We start from the raw sequence: 16,001 nt of genomic DNA, 5'->3' as shown, positions 1-16,001 counted from the left end.
TTAGCTAAAATCATGAATATGGAAACATCACTCTGTATGTCAACAAGAGCAATGACTGCGTCTGTGGGGAGGAGTTTACAGGGACTCAGGCAAAAGTAGCTAACTTTAAATAACAAGAAAAGCAGAAATTTTGGAGAAAAACACATACCTGGGGGTAACAATGCAGAAACTCCTTGTCCCTCCTATTTTTAAAAGGTCCCTCAAGGTCCCTTGCCTGCCCCTGTAGGTTGCCTTCGTCTCATTTCTTTGGGCTTTGTTAGAGGGCTAGAAGGGACTAATTATTGTATCGAAGGCACCCAGTGGCAATGATGTAGATCTCTCCTGCAAAGAAACATGCAGAATATGTGGCTTGTCCAGAAGAAGGAGTGCATCTGCATATGTATCATTCTACATATGTCACATATCTGTGTGCAAAATATTTATGAAGTCACAGGCATTTAGTTTTTTGGTTTTGGGTTTTTGGGGTTTTTTAATAATTTGTAAAACTTTACTGCACTGGAAATTTCCAAAGCAGATTATTTGCATTAGTAATGTGACTTCTAGAAAGAAGAGCAATGTTTATAAATTAATTATAATTACTTACACATGTAAATGAAACCACCTAAATTTAAGCAACCATTTAGACACTGAATTACATTGGCTCTACACTTGAATTCTTAAACATCTACTATGCTCTCAAGCATAGTCTTCTGGGTTTTTTTTAATCTGCAGTATGCACTGTTTTAATGAGCCTAACTTTCCCTGATTGAAAGTATTAAAAATGTGCAATTGAAATCTCATGTTCAGTTATTTTAGCATTTTAATCATACAGCACATCCACTTAATCTTAATTGTCCTAAATGGCTTTTGTCTTGGTGGTGCCACTGTGGCTGTCAGTGTGTAAGGACAAAAGAACAAGACAAAAGAACAAGAGGAGATATCTTTCACTAGGCTGACTAGTGTGGTTGGGAAAAATAGACTGGGTTTAAGGTCCACACAGCATTCTTCAAGTCTGAAATAACCAGCAGCTAAATTCAAACTGTAGAATGATTGTTTTGAGTATAACGAGGTGAATCCATTAGAACATCTTAGAGGTGCTCTAATGGATGCTGTGGGACCACAGCAGGTGTTAGCATGTGGGTCAGGAAGCTAGTTTGTGCATGGACTCCCTTTGTGTACCTTACAATGTGATTAGGATGAGATACCAGAGAGGTAGTAATGGCTTTTTAAGGGAAGTTCTCTTTCTCTGGCACCAGCCTATGCCAGCAGTAAAACTGGTCAGCACTGGTGTATCAAACAGCACTGAGCGTGATGCATGTTTTCAGAACCTATGGTTTAGGGGAAGGTTGATTACAGCAAATGATTTAACCTGGATATGATCACAGTATCTGAACTCTCAGCCTGTGTTTCGGCTGCTGACTTGATACAGATAACAAGGTAAATGCAGCAGGCATGGAAGCTAGGGAAGAAAGGAAAAGCAGCTGCTAACAAGCAGTTTCCATAAAAGAAGGATACAGGTCCCCAAGATAAGGCTGCAGGCTCTGATGCCTCACTGACATCACACCAAACACGGTTTGTAATTAGGGCTCTTGGAGCCAAGTTGTGGAGGTTAATTGCCTGGTGGTGCTTTCAGCAGGCACTTCACATATGGCAATCTAGTAGAAAAAAAATGCCTCAGCATTTTTCTGCCTAAATTAACTTTTTTTTTCCCCTCTCTGTTTTCCTTACTTCAGAAAATTCCCGGGAAGTTCAAGAAACTTTTCACTGAACTCGAAAGTTTGACAGTAAGTATGGTGTTGACAGCAGAATGGCATTGCTTGTCTTCAGCTGCCTTTCTTCTTCCTAATTTATTTGGAGGCTGCCTGTCATTGTCTGGAGCTGGAACTTGTCATGTCAGATCTGTGATTTGCTGAAGGCCACACATGTCCCCAGAGCTCAGAGGTGGTCTCCAAACACAAAAAGGAAAAAAAGACTACTCCTGACAGCTGGAGGAAGGGCAGAGAAGAGGCAAATGTGTAGTGTTGATTCCCCAGCATGAATTTGGAAGTTAGTCTTTTGCTCTGGTGGTTAATCAGCCCTTATCCAAAGCAACGTACCGTGGGTCAGGAGAAAAGAAGGACGGCTGAAGTTTAAAAAAAAAAAAAAATCAGAATGTGAGGCTAAGTTAGGTCTTTGTCACCATTATCAAAGCTGAATAAACAAGTGTTTCCTCTGGCTGTCATGGAAATGGGTGCGTGGTGAGATCACTGCCTGGTGCAGGCAACATGAGATCCAGCCTTTAATGGCCGTCACGCTTCTGTACTTAGAGCCCTTTATAAAATGAATACGTTCTCAAGATTCTGTCTGAGCTGGTGTACAAAAAAACATTCATTTGTATGGGAAATTGACAGGACTTTTTTTAATTGCTTACACAACACCACTGAAAAACAGACTCTGTTATTTTCTTTGAAAATCTCCAATATGCTTCATTGATCTGAGAGCATGTTTTGTTGGATTTTTGTTGTTGTTGTTGTTTGGTTGTTTGTTATTTGGTTTTGTTTGTTTGTTTTTTTAAAGAAAAAATAATCAGCACTACATTCTGGGATCTATTTTATGCTAGGCAGTAAGATGAAGAGATTTTACTGACAGAAATTTGTGGGGAAATTACGGAGCAATCCAAGAGAACCTACTCTGTGATTTACTCCCATTTCAGTACTGCTTCCTCTGTAGGAACAGAATTGCTTTTGTTCTTTCACTGTTTATGTTTCCTGTTCAGTTTAGTAAGTCACCTAGCTGAGAGAAACCTTATCTACCTTGTTTCCTGAAGAAACCTTTTATATCTAAATCATGTTCAGATCATAAGCTCGTAATGGATTTAGAATTGCTCTTTTTATAGCCTATTGATTTTTCTCTCTATTACCCAAATGGTTTTGTAGGACCCTTCTCTGAATCACAAAGCTTACAGAGATGCATTCAAGAAAATGAAATCTCCGAAGATCCCCTTCATGCCCTTACTTCTGAAAGGTAATGTTAGAACCTGACTGCTCTTCTTTGTTGTGATTAATAAAAATAAACGGAAGGTGATTTTTCCTTCTAGTTGCTTTATGAGAAATGTGTGGCAGATGTAGTGGTATCCATAAGACACCACTTGGTCTGGATGATAAACAACTGACTTTTAAGATGGGGAGAGGATGGCAATGTTCACACAGGCCTCCAAACGTCAGTACCTTCCTGTCAGGTGTGGCTAGAGCAGAGTGCCATTGCTTTGACCACATCCTCTTCAACAGGGAACTGAGACCCTGTAAAACCCTGAACAGGGTTGCCCAGCTGCACTGAGCTGCACCCGCATAAGTGGTCCTGGCCATGCTGCTGGTCTGAGATGCCTGTTTTGAGATGCTTGCCCTGCCTTGATGGGATGAGTCTACCTGGTGTAACCCTGAGGGTAAAACCTAACCCATCTGTCTGCCCCAAGAGGAGGGGATTTTCAAGTCTCCCATAGGTCTGAAAGAGATAAATAAAATCTTAGCATTAAAGCAATTAAAAAAAAAATAAACTATTAAAATACAACTACTTGCTTAAGGCAGTAAGCTGGGTAGCTAATTAATTGGCAGGTATTTCAAAAATTCTGTTGTCTTGGAGTCATTAATTATTAATTGCCTTATCTTTGAACATGGCAAATTCGTTTGTTTATTCCTGTATTCCAAAAGTGTTCTCTTTAGGCTGTTTATTCCAACCTGCTGCTGCTGCAAGTTTAAAATGTTTGAAGGCAGCTCTCCAGATCAGTCAGTGACAGTTGAGGAGCCATCAGGCACTTCCCCCCTTTGCACACATCAAAGAAGTTTGCATTAATTCAGGTGGATACAATTACCAAGGCTTCAAAATCAGTATTTTTACAGTATTCTCGAGTACATTTTGCCTGCAGAAAACAGGCAGCAAACACAAACAAATAGCTTGTAGCTATGATGTTTGCACAGCACTACAATATAACCTGTAAGAACATGTACCCAAGCAGGATTCATATCTCTGTTGGAGACAACAAGGAGACTTTACAAATGCATACAGTAGTTTTCTTCAGCACAGTTATCTACAAGGACGTATTGCCAAGGCTGGTAATTCCCAAAGTATTCCACAGCACATAGGACTTTATTCCAGGTCAAGCATGTTTGTATTAATGTTATTTCCAAGGCCAAGAGCATAACGTTGATAGTGCAGAAATCATTAGTAACTTAGCAAATGACCATACTTCCAACACATGAGGAACAAGAGTAGTTTCAAGGAAAAAAAAAAAAAAAGGAAGTCATTAATAGTCTTTAATTATGAAAAATAACTTGAGACTGTCCTTTTTAAAGTTAATGAAATTCAAATGAGGGGCTCTCTTACAGCACACAGACACAGCTTTTGAAAATCAGGCAGATTTTTCAAATATGTAATAAAGTACTGTGAGGTACCCTTACAACTTAGCTCAGATGCAATTTTCTGCTCTGCTGAATTTATCTTGACTCTTAGTTGTTGGCTACAAAGCAAATTTCTGTTCCTTCCACTCTCAGAGATACACATACTGCTGTCATTGACTCAAAAAGCTGTGTAGAAATTTCTACTTCTAGTGGAATTTCTGTATTAGATGTGATCAGTACTTTCTAATTGCACTGATACAGAGACAAGTAATACCTGTGTCCTGAAGCTGTGTCCTTTCCCTGTCCCTTTCCCTGGGTGTCCTAAAGCAGCCCAGGAGAGCTGGTGTAATGTGCCTGCTCTCCTTTTTAGGATGCTGCCCAGGGACCATGCTGGATGCATCCTCAGGGACCAGCCAGCCCCATCCCGGGACCAGCCAGCCCCATCCCAGGCCCAGCCATGGGCAGCAAGGCTGGATTAGTGAAGCAGAGTGTGGAGAGCAGGCATGCCAAGCAGGGTCATCCCTCTGGATGCCACTGCCTGCTCCCAGCCATCCCCTATGGTACACACCCCAGGAGTAACACAGACCAGGTTTAAGAAGAAGTCTGTGCGCCCACTTGAAAATCCTTTTGTTACGATGTGTGCATAGTGTTGTTATCTAATAATCTCTGCATGTCATCATTATACCAGGCTTTTGTTCTGCTGTAAAAAGGTATTGTGTCAATCCTTAATGGGATACTTTGTCCTTATTTTTCTTTTGGTTGCTATTTAGTCATTTTATTTCTTTGTATTAAACAACAAAGCCACGTAAAAGAATTATTTTTCCTTTTTTTTTTTTTTCAGATGTAACATTCATTCATGAAGGAAATAAAACTTTTCTGGATAACCTTGTTAATTTTGAAAAGCTGGTAAGCTAATTTTGTCCTTCCTGTTTTTCAAAGAGATTCACATTCTCTTCTTCCCTTTCCCTTTCTTATCTTCTGAGATTACAAGGTTTTCTTCTGGTTGAAGGAGGAAGAAATAAACAGGGATAAAAAAAGAACAAGCAGGATTAAACAGTCAGCAGTTTTATCTCCCTTGCCCCTTTCTTCTGCTCCTCTCTTTTCTCATTCCTTTTATCCTCATTTCTGTGTAAAATGGCTAAACCTGTGATGGGCAGAGTCATTGCCACACAGTCCACCCGTTTTTTTATCTTTGCAGTGAGTTCTATTCCTTTGCACCACCTTGTGGAATATTCCTCTTTAGTTAAGCTCTTCTGCTTCAGCTTTCTCTGCATTATGTTTCCTTTTTTTCTTATGGCACTAAAGAAAAGGGTTCTTTCTCTTGTTTATGACTTGTCACTAGAATGCTAATTCCAGAGATCTTAAAAGAAAGAAAAATTTTTGGTCTAGGTGAAATAATGAAGAAAATAATGTCTGGAATATGAATTAAACTGACTGTAAATACCACTGGACTAACTTTTATGTAGAAGGGCACTTACTGACATTGTATCTTTTGCCACGTTTACTGTAGACATCATATGACAGCTACTCTGGCATGATATTACTGATGGAGGCCTCATTTATCTAATTTGCTTGTTTCATTTCTTTACCGATAACATTTTCATAGCACTGAAAGCCACCGTTTATATCTCTGAGTGTAGAAATTTTGGAGTTTTAAAATTTTTGTTGTTGACCTGGGATATTTGATCGAGAACCCCAAATGTACCTCCCAGTTGCTCTAGATGTGCTGTGGGACTGTGCCAGGTGGCTGTGCCTGGTGAATTGTTCCCAGCTATTTTCTCCATGTGTTTATGCTTGTTTGAGAATGAACGTGTAACCACGAACCAGATGTTGAACTTATTTTCACATCCTGCCATAACGTATGTTGTCTTTCAACTTTCAAGCAGATGTAGACTTTGACTTTTGAACCTGAGCTCTTTTTATGTTTTCTGTTTGATTTCTGCACCTTTTTTTTTTTTGTTGTTGTTGCAGAGTTTACAAGAACACTGATTTGCATTTAATGAAAGGTTTCCTTGTCCCAAGTCCATTAACTGTTTGACCTTTAGGTGTTTGCATAAAACTCATTAGCATGTTCTTCTTCACTGCCTCTTGGAAGTACACCCAATTAACATGTAAATTAAACTAGCCCTTGATGCACAGTAATTGTTACTAAAATCCCCCCACTGGCCCATATATTTATATAGTGAATATGTAGTATCTGATCCTTCTTCCAATCTTAGCCAGACCATCTTTTTTCTTGTTGCTTAGTCATGTATATGTTTAATGTATGCTGGGCTTCCTGGTTTAAGATTTCTTCTCCTTCCTGTCACCATTGTGTCTCCAGAGGCAGTGGGAGCTTTGCTAATTGACATCAGTGAGCCAGGATTTCACCTTTTCCATGCAAATGGCTAATGGTCATTTTAAATGGCAGGGGTGGGGAGAGTCTGAGGTGATGGTGGTGGGGTGAGGGTGGTTTAAATTGACACTTCCTGCAAATTATTAGTCAGATCACACTCTCAGGAGCGTGCTGTCTAGAGGAGCCCTGTGTACATATGAATGCAGGCAATAGTGCAAATTTAGGAAGTGGGGACTGGGAAGAGATTTAACTATAAGTGATGGGAACCTCAGGCAGTATGCATATTGCCCTGGCTCAGCTGGATACTAAGTTACTTCGTCAGTGCATCACACATGATCACATATACATCAGTTCATATTTCTTTTCTAATTACAAGGGTTTTGTCCCAAGGAAGAACGTCTTCCTTCGTGTTCTGTACTGTGTTGAGCCCTTTCTGGCCTCTGCTGAGAAAAATTAGGATTGACATTGACTCCTGGTTAGCTTGTATCAAGCCACTGAACCTCACCTGCAAATTTGCTGTTGCAGAAAAAGAAGAAAAGAATTATTCTACCATAGCAGATTACTGCTGTGGGGCAGGAACTTACTGTCATAAATGCATAGAATTTCTACTTAACAATTTCAAAGCAAAGATAGATTCTCATTTCTCCATTTGGAGCAATATTGTGAAATATTTAATTTCTGCATTAAACATATCACCTGGAGGAGGACTTGTCAGTCTGAACTGTTGTTTTTCCCAACTGTATCAGCTGGTTTAATTAAAGATATTCTCTCTCCATACTATCCCTCCTTCTTTTATATTCTTTGCCCATCATGGCCTCAACAATCCTACCGTGACTGAACTTGATTTGACGTGACAAGACTGCAGTGGAGAAAAAGTTAATTCAACATATGAGGAAGGAGATTTGCAAAGAGAAGAAAAGGAAACAATCTTTTGTCTCAGGAATCTTACCTAGTTTTGACAAAAGTCAAATGGATTGCAGTGGTTTATTTTACTCTATGTTGACTAAACTTTGGTCTAGAATAGTGTTAGCTTGGTATTTAGTGCAATGCCCACTTCTTCAACTAAATCTAAAGGAATAAATGAAAATATGGTCTTACACTGTTGCATTTCAAGGTGTTTCCATAGTATGTACTGAGCTGCTTCACTGAAATGTGCCTTTGTCAGGGCTTTTTCCACAGTAAGCCATTATCCATATCTTAGCAATGACGTCTTAGCCACATTTCCACAAACTCTAATGCAGGTCAATGGCCATTAGTGTTTTAGGTATCACCTTCTTATCTAGCGCCTTCAGCTGTGTGCTTGCAGCTGAAGGTTCTCAGTTCCCCACCCTCCAAATATCTGTGCAGCTCCCAAGCCTGAGTTTTTGCTGTTCTCAGTTAAAGGAGTGATTCTAAGTAGCTGGTAGGCTGAAAGGCCATAAGAAATATGTGTTACTTGGCACACTAATGGGATGCAAGCACCTGTTTGAATAGCCAGGAAATAACATTGGCTTTGCAGATTGTCTGTATTACAGTTGGATCCCAGAACTTTGAAACAGACAGAAATGCCTGATTAGGCTACTAAGGTCAGGAGATTTGGGATTCTGTATTAACAGAGCATTACACAAAGATGTTCTGTTGCCAGAGCATCACCTTCAGAAGCCAGTCTTAGGATGGACCCCCACAGTGACTACAGCAAAGAATGACAGTGTGGTGATGGGGTGTCTCTTACTTGTAAAAGCCAAACACAAAGGGTATCATCCTGAAAACTTCATAGCAGCAGCACTGGTGGAAGTTGTAGCTCTCCCAGTACTCACACTATTGATCATGAAATCATCTCATTAGGACTTCATTATAATCAGTGCAAGGACATCAGCACAAGAGATTGCGTGATTTCATGGCAAATGAAGCACAGCGGGCAACAGGAAAAATAATTTTGATGAAAGGAATATGAAGATTCCATTAAACATGCTCTTGTGATAAGCTTTTCTGTGGAGGAGCCTTGTAAGCCACTCCCAGGGTGTTCAGAGATGAGCTGTACTGCATCATTCTGATCTTACTCATACTCGGCTCAAATCAGCTAATCCTTTCCACCTCTGAATATTTTTGAGGGAGATGCAAGAAAAACATCAGCTGTTTGCACAAGCTATTATAGCATTCCTGCTAACTACAATTTGCTTAAATTAATTACTAGATTTGATGAAGAGTTGCCACAGAAGCAGTCAAATAGAAAAGTAATGCCTCAAGAGCTTCATGGGCAGCACTGCCAATTTATAGTGAACAATTCCACTTTTCGTAGTTTGAAGACCTGAGCTGTGAACATCCAACATCCCTCTTGGCACCAGCTTCTTTTAAAATAGTCTTCCTACAGAATAGCCTCATTCAGAGATGTCAGGGTGCTTGGTCTGCAGAATTTGGGCTGTGGGCTAATTTTTTTTTTATGCTGGTTATCATACTGCAGAAAACTATTTGGCTGATACTGGTGCCTGATTGCACTGGGCTTTATACAAATATGCATTAATGTGTGGGCCCTGCCATAAAGGGGCTAATTGGATAACTGTGGTGGTTTGGCCCTGCCCTAGGGGCTAAATGCCCACCAAAGCTGCTCTATCACTCCCCTCCTTAAATGGACAGGGGAGAGGGGAAAAGCTAGTAATAAGATAGAAGCAATTTAATAACAATATTAATAATAAAAAATAAATAAAGCAATAGACTGTGCAGAAGAGAGAGAGATGTTAGTCTCTACTTCCCATCAGCAGCAAGGATGATGGTTGGTCTTGGGAAGCAAGGCTTTCTAAGCTTGGTGGCTCCTTAGGAGGATAGATGCTATGGATGAACCACCTCACTTCCTTCTTTCACTTCATTCATATGTTTGAGCTGATGTCATATGGCATGGAATACCCCTTGGGCCAGTCTGGCTCAGCCACGTCCCCTCCCAAGATCTTGCCCACCCTTCAGCATACTCTTGGGGCGGGGAAATGTTGGAAAGACTCAGCCTGGATACTTATTCAAGAGTAGCCAAAACATTGCTGTGTTATCAACTACTGCTGCAAAACACAGCACTAGAAGGATGCTTTGAGGAGAATTAATTCCAGCTCAGCCAAACCCAATACAATAACACATAGAGACAAAAAGAGAAGTTGCAGGCTACCAAATGCCCTGGATAATGCACTAAAGCTGGGGGCTGAACCAAGAAGCACCCATCCAGGCTAAAGGACTTCCCTGCTGTAGGCTTTCTCTTTAATTGAAAAAAAAAAAAAAAAGGCAGTTGTTTGTCTGCTTTTCATTACCACTTTCCTTGGGGAGTTGTGATTTAATCTGTGTGATATCAGTAAAGGCCTTCTAGACTAACCATATTTCATCATGAATTTTCACTAAGACAAGGAGTAAAGCCTCTCTTCTGCTTAATTTTCTACCTTACTGCAGTTGCTTTTTTTCTTTCTGTGCAATGTAGGGCAAGGAGATTTCTTTTCCAGGTTTTCCTAGAGACAGAATCCATCTCAGACTTTTGTACTGACATTTTGCATCTTGTCTTTGCAGCACATGATTGCAGATACTGTTCGCTCCTTGAGACATTGCAGAAATAACCAGTTTGGTGAGTAGCCAAAATTTGCTACTTTTATTTTACCTTTGTACAGCCTTGAGGAGGGTGAGCTTTATTCTGCCTTTTTTCCCCCGTTTCCTCAGGTTTACTACAGCAGCAAAATGTGATTGTCGATTATTTAGCCAATTGGCAAGAGGGGGTGTCATTGTTGAAGGTCAGCATAGCAGAAAGCACGGTTGGATGAAGTTTTACTTTACAAAATGTTTGTAGAAACAGCTTCCAAATTTTTCATGAACTATTTTCCTGCAATAATTATCACCTCCTCAAAATACTGTGTAAGATCTGCACCAGCTGCACTTAATAATGGAGGGAGACCTCTAATGTATGCTGCCTTTTCTCATTTTCCTAGCTATAAATGAGTTACCTCAGTCTCCTGCTACTCTGTGTATTTTGGTAATGGATTCACAGCTGTCTTGGCTTCCAGTAGCTAAAAAGATGGCATTCATCACAACAGCTTTTCACTTGGCTTTTCACCAACATCAATCGTTTGCTTAGCTTGGGTTCTTAAAGACATTTCACAAAATGGTAGAAGTCCTGAAGGTACTAAGATCTCGTGGGTTTCACAAAACTTAGCTGACCAGATAGAAAAGAAGGAGCTGTGTTAGTACCCTGCTAGGGAAAGCCTGCAAATAGAGATCTGTCTGCTTTAGACACTGGAGGATCTATACTGATAGGAAACGAGGCACAAGTGCCTCATCCACACAAAAGAGTTTATTTTCTGTTTCCACCTTATTAATCATAGAATCATAGATTTGTTAGGGTTGGAAGGGATCTCAAGGACTGTCCAGTTCCAACCCCCCTGCCATGGGAAGAGACTCCTCACACTAGATCAGGTTGCCCAAGGCCACATCCAGCCTGGCCTTAAAAACCTCCAGGGATGAGGCTTCCACCACCTCCCTGGGCAACCTGTTCCAGTGTCTCACCACCCTCATGGTGAAAAACTTCTTCCTAGCATCCGATCTGAATCTACCCATTTCTACTTTTGTTTTCCATTCCCCCTAGTCCTATCACTACCTGTTAGCCACCAGAGAACCCAACCCTAAGGGACCATGCCAGAAGACCCCAGCTTGCTTTGTTGCACATTGAGGAAAAACAAGGTTTCTCCTCTTTCTCAGTGTTAAGGTTAAGCACAGAACAGGGACACTTTAGGCAATGTCCCTAAACTTTCTAAACAAGTCATTTCTCAAGACCACTAAAACCTCTTCTCCAAAGAGAAGTTCAGAATTGTGCTGCAGCCTTGGGATGAAAAAGAGTTTGCATGTTTCTCTTTTTTTCCAGCTGAATTTTCAGCAGCTGTCAGTGTGTCTAATGATGTGCATGAAGACATGCACCTTGGAGAATGATAGGTACTGTTCAGAGCTTTGCTGAACATTTGTTCTATAGAATTACCACCTGTATGGACAGTTTTGGTTATTTTTTTTTTAAACAAAGGCTCCTTAGTATTAAGGTTCTTGTGTTATTTCGAGATACATAAGAGAGAGAAGGAGAAGGATGTGCCTTTTGTTTTTATTCTGTTAAACCAGATACTGAAGGAGAAATTGATTAATCCAAACCGTGCCTCTGTAAGTTAAAATGTTTGGCATTATAAAATGGAGCACTGGCTCCTTTTAATGAAGTTGTTTTATTACTTTCTTTCCTTTCTCTTTTCTCCTTTCTCTTTTCTTCTTCCTCTTTTCTCCTTCCTCTTTTTTCTTTTCTTTTGTTTTCTCTTTTCCTTTTCCTTTTCCTTTTCCTTTTCCTCTTTCCTCTTTCCTCTTTTCTCTTTTCTCTTTCCCTTTGTTCTTTTCACTTTTTTGCAGCTTCTCTGCAAATTTTTCATCTCATTTTTGCCTTTTTTTTCCCAAGTGTTTGTAAGTGTTGCAACATAAATCCAAGGTTAATACTTGAGATTTATCATATAATCTGCTAGTTTGAAGTAGGTGATTGTTAATTTATTTTACCACAGACTTGATTTATTGTAAAGCAGGCTTTTAAAAAGCAGCTTATACAGACATCCCTGTAGGCTTTTTTTTCCCCTTTCAATTCATTTAGGCATGAAATGAATTCACTGAATATTTATTGAGACTTTATGGACAGTTTCCTTTTCTAGTGGGCTTATTTTGCTCTCAGGAATGTGATTCTTTGTACTGCATCAATTCCCAGACTGGCCTGAGAGCAGCAGGCATCTGACTATAGGAAAGAATTCAAACAAAACTAAGCAAGGGATATTATTATTGTTTATGAACTGTATTATGTGCATTAAGCTTGCAGGCCAAAGTCTTTCTGGATTAGAAACTGGTTAGGTTCCAAGCAAAACTAAAATGGCTTTTTAATGGAAATAATATTTTTATTTCCTAAATCCTGCAAACAAATAGTAGTATTTCCCAAATCAGGCAAACCAGCCTCAGAAAATAAAATAATCCAAGCTTTTGCCATTTCAGGTATTAATGAGAAACACAAATGTTTTTTTCAGTGCATTCAGCACAGCTGCTGTGATCTTTTTCTCTCAGAACAAAAAGGTCATCTCTGTATCCTGACACAAATTTATCATGTTGTTCTGCTCTCTCCCACATTTCTCAAGTTAGTTGCTCAGAAAGAGCTCCTGAAAATAGCTGCCTGGGAACTCCACTATCAGCCACACGTGGAACTGGCTGCATTGAGATCCCATGTTACCTACATGGCATCACACAGCACTCCTTCGAAACAAGTGGGATGGTTGATTCCTGGAAAGCTGCTTGTGTAGCTGGAGAGCATGGAGAAAAGGATGATAATGAAACAAAGGAGAGGGAGGGAGTGTGCAAATTAAGCTGATTGGCTCGGGAATTTTGAGGGGTTTTCTGTTTTTAATTTATGGTAATGTTATTAAAAATTCCTTGAGGACATGGTCTAGAGCAGAGCTCTTCAACCTTCGCTCGTTTGTCAGCAGTCAGCAACGTGTAGGAAATGTATCTCATTGCTTTCTCTGCCTGTCTGATGGGTCCTATGGCCACGGGCTTAGCTTTTCCATTTCTGCTGGTCACCAGCTGTGCTGAAGAGTTTCACAGGCGGCGAGTTCCCACAAACCACTGTTGGGCGTAAAGCTTGCAACAGAAAAACATCTGCTGTTCAACCACCCTTCAGTTTGTCTGTTACACAGCTAATTCCTTTTGCTGGGTAAACTCCCATGAAATGACAGCATGACTCCTGTCTCTGTTACTAGATCAGAAATAAAAGCATAACAGATGAAAACGTGAGGGACTGTCAGACTAGCTTTGAAGAGGTTTTGCATCTGTCTGCTGCGCTGTCACCTTTCACCTGCTCTGAAGGAAATTATCCAGGGCCTGCTGTCTTGTGTACTTGTGCCGCGGTTGTTTAAAAGTTAAAGGCTGGGTTGCCTACCCCTGCTCAAGGTCCCATTGTGCTGACAAAGCGGCACAAAGGAAACCTTGAACCATCCTTACGGGGAAAGGATGGACTGCCTGTACTGCCAGCAGGAGTAAATCTTCCACTCGGAAAGAGTCAGCTTGTCATCCAGTGTCCCTCCTCTTTGTACACTGGCTGCCCAGTATTACCTACCTCTTTCTTTCTTCTGTTTTCTGTGTCTAGCTGTTAACTCATGCATTGCACTTAAATAGCAAGTCCTTTGTATCACTGCTTGTCTTTATTTGACTGTCTAGCATCTGACAGGTTGGCACACCAGGGACTTTGTGATGCTCAGGACAGATAAGCAGGAAAGCACAGCTTTCTGATCTGCCCTTTCTCCTGTTTTGCAGGCAATGAAGTTCCTTCAAAAGAGCATCATGAGCTGAAGCCATACATCCATCACCTGCATGTCATTGACAACCAGCAAGCTCTGTTTGAGCTTTCTCACAGGATAGAGCCACGAGTGTGAGCACACACAGCTTCCTATAACCTTGTAACTGCAGCACTTTGAATTAAGTGAATGTTTATGCCAAGCATGTTGCTTCCCTATATCAGAACAGTTTACTGAGTTTTATCAGTAGCTCACTCAACATGCACAGGAAAATCAGGCAAGAGCCAGCAGAGGAGCTGCTTGCAGAGTTGCAGGGCAAGCTTGGTGCCATTCCCGCTGGTCACCAGAATGGGAGGGAGCGGAGCTGCATCCTTTGAGCTCAGGAGCTTGGTTTCTGTGAAAGTATTGTTTGGTCCAGTGTAGCTTTCAATGCTGATTCTGCCAGTATTAGAATGAAAGGAACTGTCGTGTCGCAGCAGCAAAACATTTCAGCAAGCAGCATGCCGCAAAGGGATTGACTCTCTGTTGGCCACAGCACGTACCTCACTAATTCAAGGCTGCCAAAGCATCGTTGCCAAAAATACTTTGCAATCTGCGCAGCTCCCCTGAGTCCGCTGGAGGATCTTATTTGCTCTAAGGGTGAACGACCAAAAATGGGAATATAAAAAACCAGCTCTCCAAACGAAAGTCAAGAGTGCATTGTGATGTGAAGGTCAGCAGTAAGCAGTTCATGCTGTTGTGGTCCCTTAAGAATCTTCTTTCTAAAACACACTGTCAGAGCCAATCCACTTGTGGACACAATTGTTTGGACACTGAAAATGTGTTATTTCTTCCTTTTCAGCTATCTCAGTACCACCTCTTGCAGTTAACCTAGTATAAATTACTATACAAGGAGCTTTGTTTTCTTCTTGGATTACAATCTCCTTGGCACCTATTTAGAGGCAATGCCTAGATCCATTCCTAACCCACCTGCTGGAAGTACTCTTTCAGCAGGTAAAATCTCACCTAACTTGCACACACTCCTAGTTTCTAAAGAGAAAAAGGGTGCACCTTACAGGGCACCAGTGTAATTACCTGCATACCCACCAGGCTGTGAGCATCACAGTCCCTTTACTGCTTCTGTCTGTCTCACACCTCTGCCCTAGCCAATTTTCATGTAGCTAAAAGTACTACTTCTGGGCATATATGGAGGCAGCATTTCTAAAGTCACGTCTACAGCTGACCTACATCTAAGCATCACTGTCACCATAGCTTTGGTTTACAGTGCTGGGAAGTTGTCCTGAAATAATCTGGTGAATGCCACAGGCAGTGTGCAGTGTGCTGCTCTGTCTGGCACATGTTTCTACACTGACTCAAGAGTTACAGTCCCTTTACAGAGCAGGAAAGATACATTGCTTTGCTTGCCCATCTTCATTGTATATTTTTCCCATGAGAAAGACTTCCAAGAAAATGCTCCCTTACTGAACTGTGGGAATCCTGAAGTAGCATGCTTCATCATTGTGTTATCTCTGGTTTAAATGGATCTTTTAAAAAGCAGCTTTAACCAAGTAGTCTGTGGGGGATTCTGTAGAATGCATTCGGTTTTCCCATCTGTGAAATACTGTATAGATCTATTGTAAATGAAACAGATGTTTCAGAAATGTATTTGCTTGTACTTTGTTATTCTCAAATATTCTATGATTTTATTATTTTATTTTTCTTTCTTTTTCTTTCTTTTTTTTTTTTTAAGAAAACAAATCTTTTTACCCAGTAAAAACAAAGGGAAAAAAAATAAACTCTTGCTGGCCATGGAGTAAAAATTTCCTATGTTCTTCTGTAGATGTGACTGCACATATTGTAAATAACTCTTTTTGTGCAAACAGACCAAAAGTGTTCAGATGAGGATACTAGCTGCGGTAGGCTCCTTTCTGCAGTGCAAGAACACAAACCAGAGGAAATTTCCTGCTTGTGTTATTGCAGTTCATCCTCTAGCTACAGCACTCCCCGAATCCTAGCCTAGCCGCATTACCTGGATCATTT

The 16,001-nt window shown here is 40.6% G+C and overlaps 1 protein-coding gene across 2 annotated transcripts in view; it reads left to right on the top strand.

Annotated features, from left to right (window-relative positions):
* Positions 1-15,637, top strand: part of RAPGEF5 (Rap guanine nucleotide exchange factor 5) — a 165,393-nt gene extending 149,756 nt beyond the window's left edge. For both annotated transcript variants that reach the window (XM_054385178.1, XM_054385179.1), the window contains 5 exons: positions 1,713-1,763; positions 2,895-2,982; positions 5,194-5,258; positions 10,207-10,261; positions 14,002-15,637. In XM_054385178.1, the coding sequence (XP_054241153.1) occupies positions 1,713-1,763; positions 2,895-2,982; positions 5,194-5,258; positions 10,207-10,261; positions 14,002-14,120 (378 nt within the window). In that variant the 3' untranslated portion in view covers positions 14,121-15,637. The remainder of the gene's footprint in view (positions 1-1,712; positions 1,764-2,894; positions 2,983-5,193; positions 5,259-10,206; positions 10,262-14,001) is intronic.
* The last annotated feature ends 364 nt before the right edge of the window (positions 15,638-16,001 follow it).

The sequence above is a fragment of the Indicator indicator genome, chromosome 11 (genome assembly GCF_027791375.1).
Source record: "Indicator indicator isolate 239-I01 chromosome 11, UM_Iind_1.1, whole genome shotgun sequence".
Taxonomy (NCBI): domain Eukaryota; kingdom Metazoa; phylum Chordata; class Aves; order Piciformes; family Indicatoridae; genus Indicator; species Indicator indicator.
This window is presented reverse-complemented; position numbering and strand designations above follow the sequence as displayed.